Source organism: Chionomys nivalis, chromosome 19, assembly GCF_950005125.1.
Source record: "Chionomys nivalis chromosome 19, mChiNiv1.1, whole genome shotgun sequence".
NCBI lineage: Eukaryota > Metazoa > Chordata > Mammalia > Rodentia > Cricetidae > Chionomys > Chionomys nivalis.
Window position 1 is genome coordinate 62,483,365 of NC_080104.1, and position 24,263 is coordinate 62,507,627.

General features: G+C 53.1%; 1 protein-coding gene across 1 annotated transcript; it reads left to right on the plus strand.

Moving 5' to 3' along the window:
* Positions 1–10,272: 10,272 nt before the first annotated feature.
* Cdsn (corneodesmosin) lies at positions 10,273–14,916 on the plus strand. The gene is made up of 2 exons (XM_057751294.1): positions 10,273–10,365; positions 12,733–14,916. The coding sequence occupies exons 1-2, from the start codon at positions 10,281–10,283 to the stop codon at positions 14,286–14,288; spliced, it is 1,641 nt and encodes a 546-aa protein (XP_057607277.1). The 5' UTR covers positions 10,273–10,280; the 3' UTR covers positions 14,289–14,916.
* The last annotated feature ends 9,347 nt before the right edge of the window (positions 14,917–24,263 follow it).

Below are 24,263 nucleotides of genomic sequence, written 5' to 3' on the forward strand. Positions count from 1 at the left end.
CAGTTAAAGTGCAAAGGGCTCTCGATGTCACTATCCACATTGATCCTGTGCTATGCTGGTTTCTGTCCTCCCTTCTCTACTAACTAGACAGTGGTGGCACATACTTTTAATCCCAGCACTTGGGAGGCAGAGGCAGGTGGATCTCTGTGAGTTCGAGGCCAGCCTAGCCTACAAAGCAAGTTCCAGGACAGTTGGGGTTGTTACATAGAAAAACTCTGTCTTGAAAAACAAACAAACAAAAAAACCAAAACACAAAACCAAAAAAACAAAACAAAACAGCAAAAAAAGGAGGAGGCTGTTGCTGGCTTCGTATCCTTTTTGTGATCCATAATACTTAGCTAAGAGTTGTTCAAGAAAGCCAGTTTTTAGCCCCATTTCAAAGGTTAGGACTGTGCTGAGGCCAGGTGTGGGCGGTGCATGCCTGCAGTTCTAGTTGCTTGGGAGCCTGAGGGAGCAGGGCTGAAGGTTTGAGACCAGCCTGTGCAATGCAGTGAGATCCGGTCTCAAGGAAAAGGCAGGCAGGAAGAAAGCGAGAGAGGAAGGAAAAAAGGAAAAGAGAAAGGGAGGGAGGGAAGGGGGAGGGAGGAAGGGGGAGGGAGGAAGGGAGAAAGGGAAGCAGTGGGGGAAGAACAAGCCGACTACATTGAGCAATGAGGTAACTCACCTGCCCAAGACACGCCAGCGCGGAGGTCCAGGCAGCGCGCTTTCTGGCTCCAGCTCATTCCCAGGTGGACACAGCAGGTGGATCCGTGGGATGAAGGGATGAGGAAACTGGGGGTTTCAGGTCCTATTAATAGACTGTATTTGCATTGACACACGACGTGTTTTACTAGGTGGGAGGAGACTGAGTGGGACTGGGTGGTGAGGAATCCTTAAGTCAGGAAGAGCCATTGTGCTGGTCTATGTCCCTTCCTCCCTGTGTACCTAGTCTCTCGGAGAGAGCCTGCAGTGGGCACAGGTACTCTTGCGTCAACAGGGAGCCTTGGAATTAGGTGATGAAACAGAATGGCAGATTTACATAACAATAACGAGGCGGACATGACAGGCAATAAATGCTTAGCCAAGGATGGAAAAGAGCTGCGCTAATTTCATGGGATGATCTAATAATAGAAGCGGAGCATGGAGCACACGACTCCAGCCGGAGAGCACCCTCCTGGGGGACAGCGAGGAGACGGTGTCCTCCTGCTTTGAAGATCTCAGGCCGGGAGCCTCTAGCCACTCATTTGTCCCTGATTCCACCCGTTCAGCATTTCCTGAGCTCCTGTCATGTGGGGTGCGGGTGCCGTGACAGACCCAGGAACCAGTTTCTATCCTCCCTGCCCTCAAGGAGCTCCGAGCCTAGGGAAAAAATAAACGTGTCAATCGTGATGACGGCAATAAGAGGTATTCCACAAGCTAGAGAGGAGCCCCAAGCATCCGCCAGTGCCATCCTCACATTCTCCTGACTTGGCTTTGTCGTGGGCTCAGCCTCTCTTACTGATATGGGTTTTTTTTTTTTTTTTTTTTGGTTTTTCGAGACAGGGTTTCTCTGTGGTTTTGGAGCCTGTCCTGGAACTAGCTCTTGTAGACCAGGCTGGCCTCGAACTCACAGAGATCTGGCTGCCTCTGCCTCCCAAGTGCTGGGATTAAAGGTGTGTGCCACCACTGCCTGGCTGGGTTTTTTTTTTTTTTTTTTTTTGTCCCTGTTTTTTTCTCTTTCAGTCCTGGGGATGGCTCTCAGAATCTCATATGCACACCACACTAGTTCAGCGTTCCGCCTTGTGCTACACTTTCTCACCCACTATGGTGCTCATGTTTGCTATTTAAGACGGAGTCTCATTTGGCCCCGGGCTGTCTTTGGATTCTCCCATAGCTAAGGTGTCTTCAGATCCATGATTCTCCTGCCTCCACCTCTGGAGTGCTAGGCTCACAGCTGTGTGTGCGTGCACTGCCATCCCTGGTACTAGCACTGAACCCAGAACTTCATGTGCACTGAGAGAGTGAGTGCGCTATCCACTAAGCACACCCCCAGATTTCCTCTTATCTGTCGTTGTTGTTGTTGCTAAGGGACGCTTCTGCTCTGTTGCTCAGAGTGGTCTCAAAACCTCAGGATACTCCAGCCACCAGGCTGTGGCGGTGGTGGCGCACACCTTTAATACCAGCTCTGGGAAGGCAGAGCCAGGCAGATCTCTGTGAATTCAAGTTTGAGACCAGCCTGGTCTACAAAGTGAGTTCCAGGACAGTGAGGGCTACACAGGAACTGTCTCAAAGAACCAAAACAAAATAAAATAAAAAGGACAGTCCAGCCTCATTCGGTCTAGAGCTTGCAACCATGTACACCATGGCACCAAATTACTCATTTATGTGTTTATTTATTTTGAGACACATTTCACTGTCTAGCCTTGGCTAACCTGGAACTTACTGTGTAGCCCAGAGCCCTGAGGCCCACCTGCCTCTGCCTCCCGAGTACTGGGATTAAAGTTGTGCACCACAACACCTAGTTCAAGGTTTTATTTTTGTTTTTCCAGGCTGGCCTTGAACCTGTGGCCAATCCTGCTTCAGCCACCACATCTAGCTTTTATTTCGTGTTTTGAGACTCAGTCTCGTATGGCCCAGGCTGGACTTGAAGTTGCTGTATGATGATGACCTTGAACGTTTGACCTTGCTGACGCTGGGATTACTGGCCTCTACCACTACCCATACCTGGTTTCTCTGACCCTTTCTCCCACGTGGGTGGTCCTCGGTCTGCCGCCAGAGGGCAGCCGAGAGTTTCTTAACTGGTGTTTTTCTAAGGCGCCTTCCTTTGTTGGGGGGGGGGGCATGGTCACCACAGGGAGAGTCCTCTTGGCCACCAAGGGGACCCCTCTGAGGAGAGCCAGGCAGCTGAAGTGAGGCAAGAGAAACCGGAGACGGCAGGAAGATACCAATACAGACTGCTTGGCTTTACGGTCATTCTTTTTACTTCCTCGTCCATTGTGTATGTGTGCGCGCGCACGCGCGCGAGCGCACGTGCATGTGCAGTGTGTACGTGTACATGTAGAGGCTGGAGCTTGATGCTGGAAATCATTTTCTACTGATCTGCCTTGTTCTCCCAGTCAAACTCAGAGCTCACCAACATGGCTAGTCTTGCCGGCTCTCTTGATCTGGGGACCTCCTATCTCCACCCCCTGAGTCTGGAATTACAGGAGAGTCACTGCACAGCCATACAGCAGGATCTGAGCTCAGATCCTCAAGCGTGGGCGGCGAGGGATCTAACCACTGTGCTGTCTTCCCAGACTCTGTTCCTTACTCTCTCACCCTTCAGTTCCTTCAGAAGCCAGCTTGAAAGCTGGTGACAACTGTTAGGGTCTTGGGTGGCCCTGCTCTCCGAGTGGACACGTGACTTCTATCCGGGCTCACACGTGTCTGTAGTAGGACATCGTGTAGTGACAACTGCCATGAAACCCAGTCACAATTGTGCACATATCACACACAAACACACACTCACAGTCATACACACACTCACATACACATTCATACACATACATACACACATTCACACACACATACTCACACACACATATACACACACTCTCACACACAAACACACACATGCTCAGACACTTACATACACACACATTCACACACACACTCACACACACATACTCAGACAGTTACACACTCACATACACATACTCACACACACTCACAAACACACGCTCACATATCACACACATTCGCACACACACACACACACACACACATCAGTGAGACAGTCTGTCCTGCAGTTCAGAGGTGGGAATGTGGTAGCAATGACTAGGAAGATATACTTTTAAAGTTACTTATTGTGTGTGTGCCTCAGAAGATGTGCAGAGGAGTTACAGAAAGCAACTTTCACCATGTTGAGGCACGGTCTCTCTGGTTTCTGCCACAGAAGCACGCTCTGTCTAGCCAACAAGCTTCTGGGTGCTTCTCCATCTCCTATCTCCCCGAGGAGTGCTGGGGTTGAACCCAGGCTACACCGTCTTCCAAGTCTTGACACATTGTTTAAGTAAAAAAGTCACAGGAGACCCTTCTGAGGAGATGATGGGGACCAAGACAGACTGGACTGAGGGAGCAAGGCATCATGGGAGCCTCTGGGAGACGCAGTCTCTGTGTAGTGGCGCACAGGTCAGTGATCCAGGGTGAAGCCCCCGGTTGGGGACTGGGCATCCTGCTGACGTTCTGAACTTAGGTTTGTGACACCAGAGGGGAAATTCTCCGTCTCCTTCAGCCCCTAAGAACCTGACTGTGGGGTGTTTGGATGCTTCGGTGCCCAGGGCCTGGCTTTGTTCCCTGGTGGGAGGTGATTGTGCAGCCCTGAGGGCCATCCGGGCAACAGCAGTCTTTCCCCTTGCTGCTCACAGGGTGTGCTGCTAACTGGCCTACCAGACCCCGGGGAGAAAACTCCAGAAGAGCTGGGAGGCCATGGCCCACAGGGATGCCACACCCGGCCTAGAAGTCCCTCTCCCGACCAGTCCTTCCAGCCTCCCTGGAGGCCATGAAACCACAGGCAGACTGTACCGTGCCCCTCCCTCCCTCCCTTCCTCCCGCCCTCCAGCCTCTCTTGTGCATGGGTCCTGACTGGGGAGGGATTGGACCTCTGTTTCTGGGTGACCAATTACAAGCGCTAATGGGCACAATGGAAGACTGACTATTTAATGGGTGTGCTAATTGGCAGGCAGTGAGCACAGGGCTTCCTGGCCCTTGTTCCACAAAGCCGACAAGAGAAAAATATTTTGTTATCCTGAGAGCTAATCACACCCTCTTTCTGTCTCCTCACAGGACAAGAGGAGTGGCGGCTGAATTAGATGTCACTTAAACAGGGCCATGTATTGAGCTCAGGGAGCGTGTGACTGTCCTTCAGGTGACTGTGCTGCTCTGGGGGAGGGGAGTGGGGGACAGGAGTCCAGGTGCAGGGAGCCTGGTGTGTGGAGTCCCCGATCGCCAAGTCTTTCTCTTGCAGAATTCGAGCCTGAAGAGGCACTTGGCTCTGACCCAGTCCTCACCGTGCTCCCTGAATCCCCTGGAGTCGAGGGACTGCTAAGCAGAAAAGGACAGGCATGGGCAGAGTGGAAAATGGAGGCTGGCCAGGCTAGGCTCACAAAGGCAGTCTTAGAGGAGACAGGGACCGTAGGAGCTGAGGAGCAGAAGTGGGGACAGATTTGACAGCAGCTCACACCACAGAGAACCTTCTGAGGGAGGAGCACAGGATAGACACACTCAGACTATGACTCCCAGCCAGGGGCAACATGTTACCCAGGGAGGGGACACTCACCAGAGCTCCTGAGGGGTTACAATAGTGGGCTCTGCCCTGTCCCAGCCCAGCGTCTGACTATTTCATGGTCCAGGGGAAAGGCCTGTCCTTCCTCATCGCAGCCACGTGAGCGCATTCCTGGGGGAACTATAATCCACTAGGGAAAAGAGTGACTTAGGGAAGTCAGTCATCTGGGAGGAATGAGGGCAGCACAGACAGAGCCAGCAGGGAGTCGGTGGCTAGACCTGGGTCCCTGCTCTCTTTTCTCCATCACCTCTGGGGGCTTTGCATGTGGCAGGAAGGGGAGGAGGGTGGGGCAGCTGGGGAGGAAGTATAAGATCCAGAGAGAGGTACCGTGTACTCTTGGGGAAGCACCAAGAGGTCTAGTGGCTTAGACACAGCCCATAATCCAAAAACACATCGTCAGCTGCTGGGCTGGGGAGACAGCCCAGTCAACAAAGTGCTTGCTGGGCAAGCATGAGGACCTGTGTCTGAATCTGTAGCATCTACACAAAAGCCTGTAATCCAAGGGCTGAGGAAGAGTAGACAGGTGGATCCAGCCGGTGAGGCCAGTTAGTGAGCTCCAGGAAACAGAGAGACCTTGAGTCAAAAAGAAAAAAAAATTTTTTTAAAGGTGGATGGCAATTGAGGAAGATACTCAATGAAGACCTCTGGCTTCCATGTGCACATGTATGAGGACACACACATGAACATGTATATAGTGCACATGCATGCACACACACACACACACACACACACATCGCCACGTTTCCCAAGGCGGAGTGGTGAGAACTCAGGACATACATCAGCACTATCCCCAAGTCTGAGGTCCAAGGAAAATGTCCCCTGTTTGGAAGCCTAGACAGCGTGTTGCAGGGTCCATGTAAGAAGAGAATGAAGGAAGGTGGCTGTCATCCACAGGGCAGAAACTGCAGATGCCGCAGGCAGAGTGCTCCCAGGAGGGGGGCTGAGAAGAGATGGGGACCCTGAGAGTCATTTTCCCATCACAGGGGGCCTAGTCTGGTAGGGACTCTACATGCCGATAAATCCCATCCCTCTGTGTCCAGGTCCTGAGAGCCACCAGATAAAGACTGTGGGTGAGTAAGGGCCTCCCATCCACGCTACAGGAAAAACAGCTCAGTGGGAGTGGGCAGGAGTGTCACCTTCTACCCGAGGGAGAGGAAGGCGTGTGACTGGAGATGAGTCCACTTGACGGACGGGTGATGAAAGAGGGCAGAAGAGAGAGGGCTCTGACAGGAACTCAGGGAGAGAGGGGAGGAGCCCATGGGCTCTGGGCGGCCTCAGAGAGGCCCCTCAGCCTTTCCTCTTTGTCCCTTTCCTTCTCCCCAGCCTAACCCCACTCCACATAAGACCCCCTCTAAGAAATTCTTATTCTAGGATTTCTGCTATTCTGCCCCCCAGGTAGCAGTGGATGGCCAGTGAAGGGGCTATCTCACTCCATGGGTAGCAGTGGATGGCCAGTGAAGGGGCTATCTCACTCCATGGGTGGCAGTGGACGGTCAGTGAAGGGGCTACCTCACTCTACAGGTGGCAGTAGATGGCCAGTGAAGGGGCTATCTCACTCCATGGGTGGATGGCCAGTGAAGGGGCTACCTCACTCTACAGGTGGCAGTAGATGGCCAGTGAAGGGGCTATCTCACTCCATGGGTGGATGGCCAGTGAAGGGGCTATCTCACTCCATGGGTGGCAGTGGATGGTCATCTGTCTCACCTCAGCCTCCTCTTTGGCCAGCCTATTCCTCCCATCTGTCCACATCTCCCTAGGGTTGGGGATGCTGAGGTGAATAGAGTTCTGCCATTCTTTTTGTTTGTTTTGGTTTTGTTTTTCCAGGCAGGGTTTCTCTGTGTAGCCTTGACTGCCCCAGAACTCCTCTGTAGACCAGGCTGGCCTTGGAGTTCTCCCATCCTTTGACTTGGACTTCCGATCGAAGGTTCACTCTTTGAACTGGGGTTTCAATGTGTTACAATGTGTACACTGAGATAAACAGCAAAGCAGGACACTTATAACAATGTAATATATTGGAAGTTATTTACAAGTAACAAATTGCTTGTTTCTGAAATTTCCAGATGCATTATTGACATTTTAAAAACATTTATTTAATGTGCATTGGTCTTTTGGCTATGTGTGTATGTAACTGCACCATGTGGGTTCATCAAAGAGGCCAGAGTGAGCATCAGCTCCTCTGGAACTAGGGTTACAGTTGTGAACCTCCATGTAGTTGCTAGGAATTGAACCCAGGTCCTCTGGAAGAGCAGCCAGCACTCTTAGCCACTGAGCCATCTTTCCAGCCCTTTCAGGGCATCAGTTTCCGGCCCTGGATAATGGACACAGTGGGGAGGGAAACTGGATAAGGGGGAGCAGATGTTTAGGTAAGTACACAGAGAACCGATTGGAGCTTCTGGGCCCCAGATGTGGGCAGGCAGTGGGGGGGATAGGAAGAGGGTGGACAGAGAAGGCAGGAGAAGAGAGGCCAGGTGAGGAATGTGACCGCGTGGGTGGCTGGAAGCTGGCGGGAGGCCGAGAGAGACTGCCTCCTCCAGCCCGGCTGTCTTGGCCAAGGTCTGACAGCAGCAGGGAGGAATGTGAAAGAAGAAAACAAGACAAGGACGCCTGCTGGGGAAGTGCGGATGCTGGAGAGCGGATGCCCACACTCTCAGACCACAAAGGCTCCTTTCCCTTGTCTTGTCCCTGCCACTCTTTGCCCTGTCTCAGCTCCACTCCTTCCCCAAGTCCGGGCTGGGGCCTGAGAGTCTAGGGAGGGGTTGGGGAGGAACCACAGGTTCCACTATTCTGTCTCCAGGGTGAGAGCAACTGGGAACTCTGGCCAGTGAGCCACCCTGCAGGGGACACTCCCTGGTCCCATTTAAGTTACTCTTTCTGGTAATTTCCTGTTTGATCTTTACAAACCTTTGAAAGCAGGCAACTCTTTTTGTTTTGTTTTGTTTTTTGAGACAGGGTTTCTCTGTAGCTTTGGAGCATGTCCTGGAACTCACTTGATAGACCAGGCTGACCTCGAACTCATAGAGATCCACCTGTCTCTGCCTCCCGAGTGCTGGGACTAAAGGTGTGCACCACTGCCTGGCAGAAGGCAGGCAATATTTAAAACAATCCCAGGGGGCTAGAGAGATGTCTCAGCAGTTATGCGTGCCAACTGCTCTCCCAGAGGACTGGGTTTGATTCCCAGCACCTTCCATGGAGGCTAAGAACCATCTGTAACTCCAGTTCCAGGGAATCAGTGCTCTCTTCTGGCCTCTTCAGGAACGACACACATGTAGGCAAAGCACACATCCACATGAAATTAAAACAAGGAAATTACAAAAACAGTCCAGTAGAAGGAGAAGTAACTCAACGCTACGTCACACTTGACCAACAGCCCGGCATGAGCAAGGCCTCGGGTTCCGACTCCAGGGCTCCCACCCCACCTCCCGCTTTACAGGTGAAGAAAGAAATCAAATGGCTCGAAGCCCAGGACTAGGCAGGATTTAAACCCCTGTCATCTCAGTTCCAAAGCCTCAGTTGCTTCATGGTCCCAGTTCATTGCCCAGCTCGGGGCTTACGTTCTGGTCACTGCTTTCTTCAGGGCTCCCTGGACTTTCTCCTTCCCAGCCCTTCCTCTAGGCACCACCAGGAAGTGAAGGACCAGACAGCGGCCTGCAGCTACACGAGGTTGTTTAGACTTAATTAAACTTAAATCAAATATAAAAACTTCATTGAGTTACACCAGTCCCATTGTAAGCATTTGTAGCCTGTGTGGCCTGGGCAGAGCTAGGGTCTCATGACACAGGCCACATTCTCAGAAATCAGGGCGGGGCAGGGAGAAAGGGAGGGGCCAAGCCAAGGGCTGGAGGACAGAGATGTCCCTGTGAAGAGAGGGACCTCTGGAAGGAGTCTGAGTGAGGGGAGGAGGGACCGAGTGAGGGCAAACTGATACTGATACTCCCACAGTGCTAGCGAGTAGTTGGCTGGGGTGGGGCCTGGCTCACAGCAGGAGGGAGGGACATTAGTGCAGGAGAAACCACCTCCTTCTTGCTGGGTCCCAGGTCTCTGACCCTTCTTCCTTCAGGGACCCAGAAGCTGATCCGACCCTTCTTACTCAGGCTCAAACCTCGGATGCTTTCTGTTTGTCTATCCAGGCCAAGGGGCAGGCTAATGGCGCAGCCTGGCCACCACCTTCCCAATTAGCCTCATTGGCCTCTTGCTCATCCTCCTGAGTCTGGGTCACTACCATGGGATGGGGACTGTGAGCGGCCTGTGAGTCACTGAGGCCCAGCTATGACAGGGGTCCCAACCCAGGCCTCTCCCTCATCCAAGCTCTGGTAACCGCGGTTCCCCACCACCGCCCAACTGTCCCAAGAGCCCCCAGAAAGGAACCCTCAGGTTTTTAGTGTGTGGATGTTGTTTCTGAGAAGGGAAAAGGGCTTGCTTGGCGATGGGACACTTTCCTAGGCCTGCGGCCGGCTGGTACTAAGGCAGCGGCTCTAAGGGAGTCGGGGGTGAGGGCAGATCTTCAGATCCGAAGCAGGAGGGGAAGACTGTGTATGGAAGCCAAGGAAACAAGCAGATGGGGGCAACAATGTGAGCCCCAGCAGAGTTTGGGACGGGCAGGGGCAGGGTGCTTCTTGGGGTCAGGAGAGAGACGCTGGGGGGATGGGATCTGGGCAGGCCAGGGTGACCGGGTCGCTGGGTGAGAGTGGCCACCCTCGAGGGGGTGGTCCCAGGGCAGAGCAGCTGGCTCTAGATTAGGCGATGGGGACCTAGGGAAGGCCAGCCAGGGTAGGGGCTCGTGCCCAGTGGCCTCGGGTCCCCTGCAGCCATCACTGCTGCTGAGTAGACACATGTGATACCTGATTGCTTCAGCCTCCTGCCACACCAACTTCCCTCAGGCAGCCTCCCCCTCCACCTCTCCTCCTCCCCACAGTGACTCCTGCCCAGAGAATGTCCAGCCCCAGCATAAAGGTCCCGGTGTCCGTGAGCTTCTGTCAGTCTGGAGGCCACACCGTGCACAATGAGCTCCTCTCGGGCACCCAGGATGGGGTGTGTGGGAGGGCACGGGCTGATGGCATTGTTGCTGGCCAGTCTCATTCTACCAGGTAGGAGTCTGGGGCCTTGGGAGAGGGACAGTGTGGGACACAGGCCCTAGGTCAGAGCGGCTGGGGGCCATCCAGGGCCTGCAGCACAGGGTCCAGGAGAGGGGCGCAGGTAGGGCCCTAGAATCTGACTTTTCTAACTGGGACTGCTTCTCATCCTTGTCTGGACACTTCCATTGCTCCACGGGGGCTGAGCAGGCAGGCGCTCTGCCTCTGTGCCATCCTCAAGTCCTATGTAAATGTTCTGAGCTTGTTTCTGAAGCCTAGACATGAGGCGACTATCGTCAAACCCCAGGCTCCATCTCAGATCAAATGACACAGCTTGGAAGTTCTAGATGGGGTGGGAGTGGGGGTAGCCCCTCTAGAAGATAGGATCTAGGTGTCTTATAGGAATAACAATTGCTTTCCAGAACCGCCTTTTACAAGCATTTTAGATGCATTAATTAACTTGCGTTTATTTTATTTTTTTTTTGGTTTTTCGAGACAAGGTTTCTCTGTGGTTTTGGAGCCTGTCCTGGAACTAGCTCCTGTAGACCAGGCTGGTCTCGAACTCACAGAGATCCGCCTGCCTCTGCCTCCCGAGTGCTGGGATTAAAGGCTTGTGCCACCACCGCCCAGCTCCGTTTATTTTATTTTTACTGAGGTTCTGGGATTTAAGCCCCAGGCCTCATGCATGCTTGTTAAGTGATCTACTATATACTTGGCCCTTTTATATCACACACATATACATATATATATATATATATGTATATATATGTAATTTTTTGACAAGGTCTTGCTTTGTAGCCCAACCTAGCCTCAGCCTCCTGAGAGCTAAGATGGCAGATATGCGATTGCAGGCAAGCACCACAACAACTTTCAGCTTAGAGCCTTTTGAAACGCTAGACTGTAAGCCCTTTCAACACACTGGTGTTCTGAGACCTGTGTGATAGTTTGCCCTTCCCACTCTGCAGCTCAGGATCCGGAAGGCCTGAGGGGAAGGAAACTGGCTTCAGACTGCAGTTAGAAGCAGGGCATCCAGGATCCTGAGCCCAGGGTGGGTGATGTGTATCCTGTGCAGAGGGGTGAAGGGACAGGCGGGGAGGATTTGTTGTGGGGTACACCAGGGCCTTTCGAGCTGAGGCTGGGGACTTTTCAGGCCACAGCAGACTGGCTGTTGGTGGAGCACTCTAGCATGAATATTGGTTATGAACTGCGATGTCTCGTTCGCTGTTTTTGGACACGTGGTCCAGAGAGATGCTATTAAATGGCCTTCCTGGTGGCTGTGTGGGAAGGGCATGGCGTTCTTTGCTTCTTTGACTATATCACCCAGAGAAGGTTAGTCACCTGCTGATGTGTGGCTCTGAAGGGGCCAGGGTGGGCAGAACACAAAGGTGAGAGTTTTACAGAGAGAATGAGCATAAGGCTAGGAGCCGAGCATCAGTGGGTGGAAGGCAGAGGATAGGACAGAGGTCCGGGTCTAAAGACGGCCCAAGGCAGCCAGAGTCAGATGTGGGCAGAATGGGGGCAGCAGGTGCATGTGATGGCTGGGTGGGGAGAGAGGGAGGCTGATAATGGTCATGGGGAGGAGGGTTCCATGGGCTCCCTGGGCTGGGACAGGGACAGCAGGGGTGGCTCAGGGTGCGGTGTCCTGTCACACTGTACCGGCAGGTTCTGAAGCAACAGGTGAGTGCCCCCACATCCTGGCCCCCACCCAAGGTTTACTGGCCTGGCCAGTGCTGGGACAGGAAGCAGGCACCCTGCTGACCCACCCCTTCTGCAGTCTGGACTCTCACTAGGGAGCTGGCGACAGAGTACTATGACGGGTGCTCGCCTTCTTTTTTTTTTTTGGTTTTTCGAGACAGGGGGTGCTCGCCTTCTTAAGCGGCACCTCTGCCCTTTCCTGTCTCCGCACACCCTCCCCCTCCTCTGGTGGTACCAAACCTACGGTCTTGTGCATGCTAAACCAACGCTCCGCCTATGCCCCCCACCCCTGCTTTGCCTTCTATGTTCTTCTGTTTGGTTCTACGGCCTGACCCATGATCGTCCTGCCTCCGCCTCTTCACTCTGTCTGGTTCCTGACCTATGTGTTTCTGCTCCCTCTATCTGAAGGGTGCTCCTTTGATGTCCATCATTTCAGAGTTTTACCATACGTTTTTATCGAAGACATATGACCTCTGCCCTCAATCCCCACAGCTAGAACAATAAAACTACCCTGATCCTGTCACCCTCATTTCCTTCACAGACGATAGCCAGTTCTTCTTCCTTTTTCTACCTCTGAACTTGCCTGGGTTCCTCTGTGGAGACTAGGGCAGACAACGGGGACGGGACTACTGGGGGCGGGGAGCCCCTGTTTCAATCTAGTCCTTAGAGACCATTACTCTCCTCCAGGAACCTTGGCAAAGAGCATCGGGACTCTCTCAGACCCCTGTAAGGACCCCACGAGGATCACCTCTCCCAACAACCCTTGTCTCATTGGAAAGGCTGGCTCCAGCAGCCTCAGCAGCCATGGTGGATCCAGCACTTCCCAGGGAGCTTCTTCAGGATCTCTGATCTTTAAACCAGGAACAGGGTATTCCCAGAACCCCTATTCCTCTGGGTCTGGCTCCTTCCAGTCCGGAAGCAGCGGATCTCAGCAAGGAAGCGGTGGATCTCAGCAAGGAAGCGGCGGATCTCAGCAAGGAAGCGGTGGATCTCAGCAAGGAAGCGGCGGATCTCAGTCAGGAGGCAGCAGCTCCCACTCCAGTGGCTCCCACTCAGGAAGCAGCAGCTCCCACTCGGGAAGCAGCGGCTCCCACTCAGGAAGCAGCAGCTATCAGACAGGAGGCAGCCATTACCAGACAGGAAGCAGCAGTTCCCGATGGGTAAGCAGCAGCTCTCAGTCTGGAAGCTCAGGAAGCAGCACCCGGGAGGGACCAGGAAATGGCTCTGCTCTGCCAGTCGATGACAACTCTTCCCGCCAGACCTCAGGCACCTTCCAGTCAGGAGGCTCCTACACTTCCCACAGCTCCGTGGTGTCTAGCAGCATTTCCAACCAGCGGCCCTGTAGCTCCAACGTGCCCGACTCTCCCTGCAGTGGGGGTCCCGTCGTCACACACTCCGGGCCCTACATCTCCAGCTCTCACACCGTCTCGGGCGGGCAGAGGCCTGTAGTGGTAGTGGTGGAGCAACACGGCTCTGGGGGCCCTGGAGGGTTTCAAGGCATGCCCTGTAGCAACGGCGGCCCCTCGGGCAAGCCCTGTCCTCCCATCACCTCTGTCCAGAAACCCTATGGCGGCTACGAGGTGGTGGGTGGCTCTGCCAACAGTTATCTGGCCCCAGGCATGACCTACAGTGGGGGTAAAATTTACCCCGTGGGATACTTCACCAAGGACAACCCTGTCAAGGGCTCGCCAGGGGCCCCCTCCTTTGCGGCTGGGCCCCCAGTCTCGGAGGGCAAGTACTTCTCCGGCAATCCCATCATCCCCAGCTACAGCTCTTCCAGTTCCAGTGCCTACCCAGCCTCGGGCATCGTGTTCCAGCCCTGTGGTGTCGGTTCTAAGGGTTCTTGCTCCGGTTCGAGAATTCAGATCACTTCCAGCAGCTCCTCTACCTCCTTCCAGCCCTGCGGCAGCGGTGCTTCCCAGGGGCCCTGCTCCCCACCAGGCACCGGCTCCATCGGTGGGGGAAGCTCCTCCCTCTCCACCGGCAAAATTGTCCTCCAGCCCTGCGGCAGCAAGTCTAGCTCTCCCGGCTACCCCTGCCTTTCCGTTTCCTCCTCCACACTGAACGGAGGTCTGAATGGCTCTCCTCAGTCCGTGGTGGTCAAGCCTTGTGGTCTCAACAGCCCTGGAAGGGTACCCTGCCGTTCCATCCGAGACATTCTGGCTCAAGTGAAGCCTCTGGGGCCCCAGTTAGCAGATCCGGAAGTTTTCCTGCCACAGGGAGAGCCACTTGACAAACCTTAAGTCACACAAGCCAGCCATCTCCCAACTGGAAGATGTTCAGGGGCTCAGTTTCCTGTCCGCCTTCCAGGAGAGCCCTATGCCGCAGGCTCTGGTCACCCTTATTCGGCGCCGGCGATGGTGGACTCCGTTCCTTTCCTCCTCTCCTGGTGCTGCCATCCTGTTCCGCTGTGGTGCCCTCTCTGCCTGATCACCTACCTTAAAGCTCACTTATTCGGGTTCTTGACTGGGAAGTCCTTGAAACACTCTCAACGGTGCCTCTGCCCGTTTGCCAAAAAAGGCGAGATCCAGCCCATCACCCCGCACTTCTCACTGACCTCTCCACCCTACCAGACCCACACCCAACGCACCCTCCTCTGCTCGCCATCTGAGCCCCTGTTGGGTTACCACAGATACTGTCCTGTGCGTGTGGACCCCCAGGGCATCGGCAGAACCTGGTACAGACTCCCGGCTCTCTCCGGATCCTGGACAGGGCTCAATAAACTTTGTGAACTTTGTGCAAACTTTTTGCTTTCCTGGAGTCCTAGGTCTCTTCTCTAGTACCTGGGCAGTACACCTCCTGTGCCTCTAGAGGGCGCATGTTCCCCGTTTCTCTTCGTAATTTGGTTCAGTGTTTTCTGTCTCACGCCTCCTCCCACGGAGAATGAAAACAATAAATACTGATTGAATTGAGACGTCAGAGTTGCCCGGTGTCCGGATTCTTGCTCTCCACGCCTCACTTCTCAGCTCTATTCCCCTTCTTCTCCCCCCTCCTCTTTTCCTCATTATTTTCTTCTCCCACCTAGGCTTCTCCTCCATTACGGAGCCTCACCTCGAAACACCGTCCTCTCTGGGAGTCCCTAGAGTCGATCTTGAGTTTCTGGGACGTTGGACCAGCCCAGGCAGATTCCTGGAGACTGAACAGGAGCCTGGGTGTTCTGAGCGTTGGGGGCGGGGAGAGGAAGACAACATCCCAGTGTGCTGCAGTGCACCAAGCCTGGTGACTCACTGGCCTAGTTAACACGGTTCCATGGCAGACAGAGCCTACAAGTGTCCTCCCCACCTCCTCACCCCTGAGTCTGCTGTGGCAGACGCTAGTGCAGGAAGGGCTGTGGGTGTCCCTATAAGAAGGCCCTTATTCCATGTGCAAGGCTCTCAAAACTTTTGGAAAGGGAGCTTCCTGCTGCCCCAGTGTCAAGCCCATTCCCCTCCTTTTAGGAAGAAGAGAGCAGGTGCCGATCACAGTGGCTGAAGCTTCAAGTCCAGGACTAGAGGCTTCCCACTGAACAGATGCCCTGGGGCGCGCCATCGGAGACAACGCTCACTCTTCCAATAGGAATCCTTTCTCAAGGGTGCTAATTCACTCCAACAACTCTCCATTAATCTCCCTCCTACCTCCCACTAGACCCCACCTCTTAAAAGTCCCACATCTCTCAATATCCCCACCCTGGAGATTAGAGAGGAACACCATCAAAGTGTATGCAAACCATAGCATCTACATTTAAAACTAGACAAATCACTAATGTGCTCCCATCACCCCAGTGCTACAAGGTTGAAGTCATGGCCCTTTGACTGCAGCACTTAGATGTCTTTCTCTGCGGGGACTTGGATACACCCCCCTTTATTTTAGATTCATAATATATATATGTGTGTGTGTTTCCTGTATGTATGTATACACACCATGTGCATGCCTGGTGACCACAGACACCAGAAAAGAATATCAGATCTCATGTAACTGCTGTTAAGGGAGGTTGTTAGCCTCCATATGTGTACTGGGAACTGTAGACAGAGTTTCTGCCCTACTCGGTCCCACAGCCATTCAGTCCCAAAGAAACACACAGAGACTTATATTAATTATTAACTGTTTGGCCTCTTAGCTCAGGTTTATTATTAACTAGCTCTTAGAACTTACATCAACCCACAATTCTTGTCTATGTTTAGCCATGTGGCTTGGTACCTTTTCTCACTAAGGCATTCTCATCTTGCTTCCTCTGTGTCTGGCTGGTGATTGATTTTGTGCCTTTCCTCTTCCCAGAATTCTTAGTCTGGTTGCCCCACCTATACTTCCTGCCTGGCTACTGGCCAATCAATGTTTTATTAAATTAATATGAGTGACAAATCTTTCCAGTGTACAAGAGCAATATCCCACAGCAGGGAAACCAAAGCAGCAATTACTCTTAACTGCTGAGCCATCTTCCCAGCCCCCCTCCTTCCTCCCTCCCTCTATCTCTCTCTCTCTCTCCCTCTCTCTCTCTCTCTCTCCTCTCTCTCTTCTCTCTCTTCTTGGTTTTTGATACAGGGTTTCTCTGTGCAACAGCTCTAGCTGTCTTGGAATTAGCTCTGTAGATCAGGCTGGCCTTGAACTCACAGAGATCCACCTTCCTCTGCCTCCCAAGTGCTGGGATTAAAGGTGTGTGCCACTACTGCCCGGACCCCGTCTCTTATATTCTTTGGCTACATCTGACCACCTGCATTAGGCAGAATGTCACCTCCACACCAATGCCACCAAAGATGTCACCATCCCACTGCTTGGAATTTACAAATATGTTAGGTTACTCCGCAAAGGGAAACAGGGCTCCTGATGCAGTTCAAGTCATTAGTCATATGACCTTACCATAAAGGGATTATCCAGGATTATCTGGGTGGGTCCAGTATAAACACCGGGTTTAAAATGTGGGCTTGGGAGGCAGAAGAGGGAGCCAGACGACAGAGTGTGGGAAAACACTCGGAAGGTGGAGAAGAGAAGCCGAGAGACCAGAGACACGGGGGCCTGGAAACTGAAAACAGCCAGGAGTGGAGTCTCTCTCGAGCGACTGACAGGAATCAGTCCTTCAGATCCCTTGATTTTAACTCAGAAAGACGTATTCTGGACTTTTGTTCTAAACAATGACAACAGGGCTGGAGAGCTGGCTCAGTGGTTAAGAGCACTGGCTGCTCTTGAGAGGAAGGCTTGGGTTCCCAGCACTGACATCAGGCTCACGGCAACCACCTGTAATTCCAGCTCTAGGAATGACCCTCTTCTGACCTCTCTGGGCATTGCACACACATGCATACCCCCCCCCCAGGCACACACACATGCATATCCCCACCACCACCACAGGCACACACACGCATACCCCCCCACAGGCACACACATGCATATCCCCCCCCCACAGGCACACACACGCATATACATAATTAAGAATAAAGTAAGGAATTGGATGGTGGTGGCGCACGCCTTTAATCCCAGCATGCAGGAGGCAGAGGCAGGTGGATCTCTGTGAGTTCAAGGCCAGCCTGGTCTGCTGAATGAGTTTCAGGACAGCCAGGGCTACACAGAGAAACCCTGTCTCAAAAGAAAAAAAAAAAAAGACAAAAACCAAACAAAACCCAAAAGAATAGAATAAGGGCTGGAGAGTTGGCTGTTCTTCCAGAGGATCTAAATTTAATTCTCAGCACCCACGTGGTGGTCCATAAAAGTCTGTAACTTCAGTCCCAGGGGATCCAAAGCCCCCTTCTGACCTGGGAGGGCTCATAATATAGAATAACAAAATAAATAAAATCTACAAAACAGTTTTAAAACCTTTTACAAGCTCGATTACAGGGGGCTTTGACAGCACATGCCTGTCATCCCAGCACTTGGGAGGCTGAGGCAGGACGATTATATGTCTGAGGCCAGTCTCATAGTGAGACTCTGTCTTAACTTACCCCAACTCCACTCCTCTCAAAGAAAACCAGGCAAAATAGGAAACAAATAAGCAAATGAAACAAAAGACAAGGTGAAAACAAAACCCACAATATTACATTGCATTGGGAATCGTCAGCTTGTGGGATTTTGTTATAGGCTCGGGGGGACAAAGCTCTTTCTCCAGGTTAAGGGCTTCACACAGGAAGAGCACCTCAGATGGGGGAACTTTTACACCCCAGGATGTCCAGCTTGTCGGCATCCAGGGGACAATGTGGGGATATATGAACAAGGGGTGCTGGAGTGAGGTTCTAGATCCCAAGAGTCAGCCTGCTGAGTGTTGCTGTGGCTGTGGGAGACGGTGAAGACACCAGCATCCTTGGGTAGAGACAAGCCAGGGCAGGGCTGGGAACAAGGGGTGACCTGTGGACCAGAGCACCTGGGTGAGGAAGGGGCAGGGAGTACAAGGAAAAGAACCAGGTATGGGGAACACCCAGTTCCTCTGGGACATTCAAGTGACACCTGTTGCCACAGACCGAATCGAGAATGAGGGTGGAATGGGCAGATCTATTGTCTCCACAACCACTGGCCCAGCCTGTTTCTGCTGTCCCCCACCCCACCAACGGGATAAAGCCTGCTGCCTGGAGCCCAGGGAGACTGCTGGAGCGAAGCAAGATGCAGTGCCTTGCAGGTGGGAGCCGGGCTCCCCTGGGCCTGCTCCTGATCTGTCTGTATCTGCCAGGTATGGAGGGCACTGGGGTCCTTGGGAACTGGGATTAGTGAGTAGGTAAAGGCAGGAGTGTGCACATGTGGTCGGGTGTGCAGCTAAATCCCCAGGGAGGTGAGGAGCAGCAAGGGAAGGGGGCCTGGGGGTCAAAGGAATAGCTGGTACCAAATCTGATTTACTGTCTGCTTCATTTTCTCCATTGTTTCCCCTTCAGGCCTCTTTGCACGGAGCATTGGGGCACCAGAGGAGAAAATCTCCCCACATTCTGGAAAACCTTCCTTCGCCAGCCTCTTCAAGCTTGAGACAGCGGGCTTGGGACACCCTCAGCCCAAGCCTGACCTCGTGAATCATGAACCACCGCGGGTTCTTCCAAGGTTCCCTGGATTCTCACAAGATGGCGCTCTACCTGAGGTGCCCAGCCAGCCTCCCTTCTGGGGGGAGTACCCCATGGAGTTCTGGCTCTCCGAGGAGGACCCTCGGCAAGGGATGGGGGCTGCTGCCGAGGACCGCTTGGAGCGAGCGCTGCCAGAAGCCATGCCATACCTTTCCAGAGGCAGACCTCTTCCTATGGCTTCCTCCGCATACGAAGCTTATGGACCCGAGGACTCAGAGTCTGTACAGCCTGGTTCCAGTCCGCTGAGAACAGAGGCAGAAGCCTTCGCCCAGCACCCGTTCTTGTACTTCATCCACAGATTGCTGCCTGGTTTTCCTTGGGGGATTCTAAGTCCCAGTGCATCTTGGGGAGCTGGAGGGGCAGGAACTGGGTGGGGAAGAAGGCCCATGCCATTCCCTTCTGGAATATGGGGTAGCAATAGTCAATTAGCAGGTCGGCACCCAGTAGTCAGTTGGGGGCCCAACGGTCCGTATCCTGCAGGCAACTTGGGGGGTAATGGTCGGTATCCTGCAGGAAGTTGGGGGGGCAATGGCCAGTATCCCGCAGGAGGCTGGGGGGGTAATGGCCGGTATCCTGTAGGAAGTTGGGGAAGTAATGGCCGGTATCCTGCAGGAAATTGGGGAAGTAATGGCCGGTATCCTGCAGGAAGTTGGGGAAGTAATGGTTGGAATCAGCTTCCTCCAGGAGTCCGTCCTCCTGGTAGAAATCAGCTTCCTCCTGGAGTCCGACCTTCTGGTCCCAATCAGCTTCCCCCTGGAGTCCGACCTTCTGGTCCCAATCAACTTCCCCCTGGAGTCCGACTCCCTGGCTCTTCAGGGAGCCTCCCAAACCCCAGTTTGCAGTGGGAATAGAGCTCAGCAGAAGCTCAGTCAGGCTCAGTCACATGCTTTTCCCTTCTCTTCCCATTTTCAACGCTTCTTCTGTTGATCTATGCTGGTCGCCAATAAACACAGCAGTTCTTGAATTTGATGTGTCTCCGTGTCTTTGTTTCTGGGAGTAATGGCAGTGCACTTGGGGCCCCTCATTTCCTAGCCTTCCCCGTGTCTCTCTAGGGTCCCTGTATAGCACATCTTGTTGTCCCCATCTTTGGGGGAGAAAGATCAAAATCCAGGTACTTGAGAGGGTGGGCTCACTCCACCTTCACCCCTGTCCAGGTGGTGGAATGGCCCTGAGGAGGAAGGATGGGAGAAGAGTTGGGAGTCACCTGTGGCGGGAGGGAGGGAGGGAGGAGGTCCATCCAGCTGGCACCAGGCCAGGAGGGACAAAAACCAAAAACCAAACCAAAACAAAAAAACCAACTCTTCCCATTCACAGAAGGCAGGGCCTGGTGAGGTCATGTGGCCCACATCTGTCTTTTATTCATTCCCCAGATGGTCAAGCTTCTTGATCTCCTCCTTCACACGCATCACGCATCACTTAGGGCTCTGTGTGCAGAGAGCCGCGGACTTTGAACATCCGCTGAATAAACCTCAGCCCTGATAAAGGAAGAGAGAAAAGAGAAGCCAGGCCCCGAGCCAGCAACCACAGTGGCAGCATCTGCTGCTTTGTTCTCCGGTTCAGGGCTCCTTCCTCTGCTTGGGCTATTGTCTCTCCCTCCGCTCTCTGGAGTTCCCAGGAGCTCAGCATCCTGGTCCAGGACGGGAGTGAGGGCAGCGTGTGTGTGTGTGTGTGTGTGTGTGTGTGTGTGTGTGTGTGTGTGTTCTACAAAGGAGAAGACAGCCATCAGTGGGGACAGACGTGACTGCATTTTCCCCACTGTGTACTTTGCCCTTGTGGTCCAGGTGTGTGTACCCTCTGGACAGCCTGGCATCACCCCAGGTCCAGGCGGCTCGGAAACTTGTAGGAGAGAAGCAGGTGGGGCCCAAGGGATGGGAGCCACCTGCCCGAGTGGGACATGCTGTCCTGGTGTCTGTGGTGAGAATTCCTGTTGGAACACTTCCTCATAAGCCCATCTTTCCCCTAACTGGCCACATTTTTCTCCTGTTGCCTCAACCCAACTCTCTTCCCTCCTGGATTCTTGATTTTTCTCAGTCCTGAGGAAGACTAGGGGACTTTTTTTTTTTTTAGCTTTTCTTACAGGTCCAAGATCATTTCAGACTTGCAAGCTCGTTTTTTGTTCCAGTTGTCTACCTTGCTCCGGTCGCTCCTAGATTCATTTTTAAGTTATCGGTCTGTGTCACAGACTCACTATAATTGTCCCAGTGAGACAAAGACTTCATCTGTTCACTGTTGCACCTCCAGGACAGTGTCTGGGCCAGGGCAAGCACTCAACGAACACTGAATGAATCAGCAAGTCTCTGTCTGTCCATCCATCCGTCGTCTGTTCGTCCGTTCATCCATCCATCCGTCGTCTGTCCGTCCATCCATCCATCCATCCATCCATCCATTGTCTGTCCATCCATCCATCCATCCATCCATCCATCCATCCATCGTCCGTCCGTCCAGCTATGCACCTATCCATTCTCACGTACCTGCAGGCAACACTGTACCGAGTGTGGTCTCCAAAGGCCCATGTATTACAGACTTGGTTTCCATCCTGGCACCCTTAGGCGGTAGTGGAAGCATTAACATCTGGGTTTAGCAGGGAGGACATCAGGTCATTGGGAGGGCTGCTGTTAAATAAGATCAGGGGACTCTGTCCTCTTTTCTCCTTGTCCCCTGGTTTTCCATGAGGTGAAAGGTTTGGTTCTGAACTGTGCTTCTGATGGCTACCCAAGACAACTACAGGGACCACCTTCAAAACTGTGGGCTCAAACAAAGCTTCTCTCTGTAAGTTCTCTCAGAAGTGCTACGGGAGCTAACCCCCAAGTCTCCACAGGGCCTCATCGGAACTGCTGCCGTGTCCTTCCGGAGCCTCCTGAATCTGTTCTCAGCTCTCGCAATGTTTCATCACTTCACCTCGTCATTACCTGTGACGAGTGTGTTTTACGATTTGTCTTCACCAACAGAGAAACAGAGCCAGAGGTGTGAAGCAGCTCACACAGGCCATGGATGACAGAGGCAGTGACTTCAGCCTCCTCCTCCTCACCCATCCAGGGAGTGTTCCGATACGGATGCAATTAGCAGAAATACCAACTAACTTTTATTATGTGTGCCAGATCATGGTCAGGGTGTTTGCACACACTTCCTTGCAGCTGATCTCCCCCAGAAATCCCCTCAGCAAGGCGATGTACAGGGGAGGTCTGGAGGCCCGAACAGGGTGGGCCGAGGGCTTGCATGCAGGACAGGCAATGCTGAGGGAAGGGGGTGAAGCTCACCTTAGCAAGTATGGCTGAAAACTCCTAGAATCTGAGACATCAGTGGCAGAGGGCTCTGAGTAGCTGTGGTTAATCACGTCAGAGTGGTCTTTAAAATTTTTATTTTTGTCTATGAGTGTTTTACCTTCAAAAATGTATGTGCACCATAAGTGTGTGGTACCCAATGAGGTCAGAAGAGGGCGTGGATCCCCTGGAGGTGGAGTTACAGGCAGCTTATTTGGCTTATACTTCCACGTCACAATCCGTCACTGTACTGAATGGTTTATGTCAGCTAGATACAAGCTAGAGTCACCAGAGAGGAAGGAGCCTCAGCTGAGGCAACGCCTCCATGAGAGCCAGCTGTAAGGCATTTTCTCATTTAGTGATCAATGAGGCCGGGCCCATGGTGGGTGGTGCCATCCCTGTGGGCTGAGCAAGCAAGTCAGTGAGCAGCTCCTCTCCATGCCCCTGCATCAGCTCCTGCCTCCGAGTTCCAGCCCTGCTTGAGCTCTGTCCTGACTTCCTTTGGTAATGAATGGCAAGGCTGAAGTGTGAGTCTGATGAACGTTTCTCTCCCCAGCTTGCTTGTTGGGCAGGGCTCTGTTGTAGCAACAGAAAAACCCAAACTAAGACAGTCACGGAGGAAAAGCAGGGCAGGAACCAAAGCTGAGACCATGGGAGAGTGCAGCCCACTGGCTTGCTCTCACTGGCTCACTAGGTTCATTTCTTTCTTTTCTTTTTTTTTTTTTTTTTTTTTTTTTTGGTTTTTCGAGACAGGGTTTCTCTGTGGTTTTTGGAGCCTGTTCTGGAACTAGCTCTGTAGACCAGGCTGGTCTCGAACTCACAGAGATCCGCCTGCCTCTGCCTCCCAAGTGCTGGGATTAAAGGCATGTGCCACCACTGCCCGGCTAGGTTCATTTCTTACACAACCCAGGACCACCTGGTCAGGACTGACACCCGCCACAATATGGCCACAATGGGCTGGGCCTTCCCACATCAATCATTAATCAATAAAATGCCCCCATAGACTTGCCTGCCGGCCAATCTGTGAACACACCCAAATTCTCTGAGTTGTATGCGTTAAATGGGACCTGAAGCTCTTTTTACCCACCCATCCACCATCCTGAACCCAACAGGCCTTCACGACCCAGACGGTACCCTGCACCTGACAAACGCTCCCACGAGGAAACACACGTTCCTGCTGTCTTCACAAGTCCCTGGGCAGCAAAAGGAGAATATGCCAGCCAGCAGATGGAAGTGGGCAGGGGTGCCCTCCCAGCTGAGGAAGAGGAACAGATGTAGGTGCTGGTCTACAGATAGACAACACCAAAACCAGACCGCTGGCCCTCCACCGACATGAGGGATGAGTGGAAACGGCCTGGCTGGGCTAGTGAGTCTCGTCACCTCTGTGCCAGTGCCTTCCCGGGTCTCAGCTTGAACATGTGTGGTGACTGGGCTCTGTGACCTGGGCCTGGCTATCTGTAAGCGGGAAATCTCTAGACAATCCTAAAGCTCTTAGAGAATTGCCTTAGCCTTGGAACAGATTCAGTTCCCAGTATACTGAGGGTGGAGGGAGTTACTGTCACCCCAGTGAGACCGTCTGACCCTGAAGTTACTGTCACCCCAGTGAGACCGTCTGACCCTGAAGTTACTGTCACCCCAGTGAGACCGTCTGACCCTGAAGTTACTGTCACCCCAGTGAGACCGTCTGACCCTGAAGTTACTGTCACCCCAGTGAGACCGTCTGACCCTGAAGGTGGCCCCACACTCCAGAGGGAGCTGAGATGACTTCCTGGGCCTCTCTGTGAGAGGACACCAGTGTGCTGACCGAGGGGGTACAGGATAGATTGGGAACCCTGTGAGATCTTTAACTCACTGTTATCTGCCCAGGCCCCCTGAGAACAGCCCTTGCCCAGTTCTAGGCTACCTGCTTTCTGTTCCTGTGAACTGGTCTATCGGAAGCATTTCCTGTAAGATC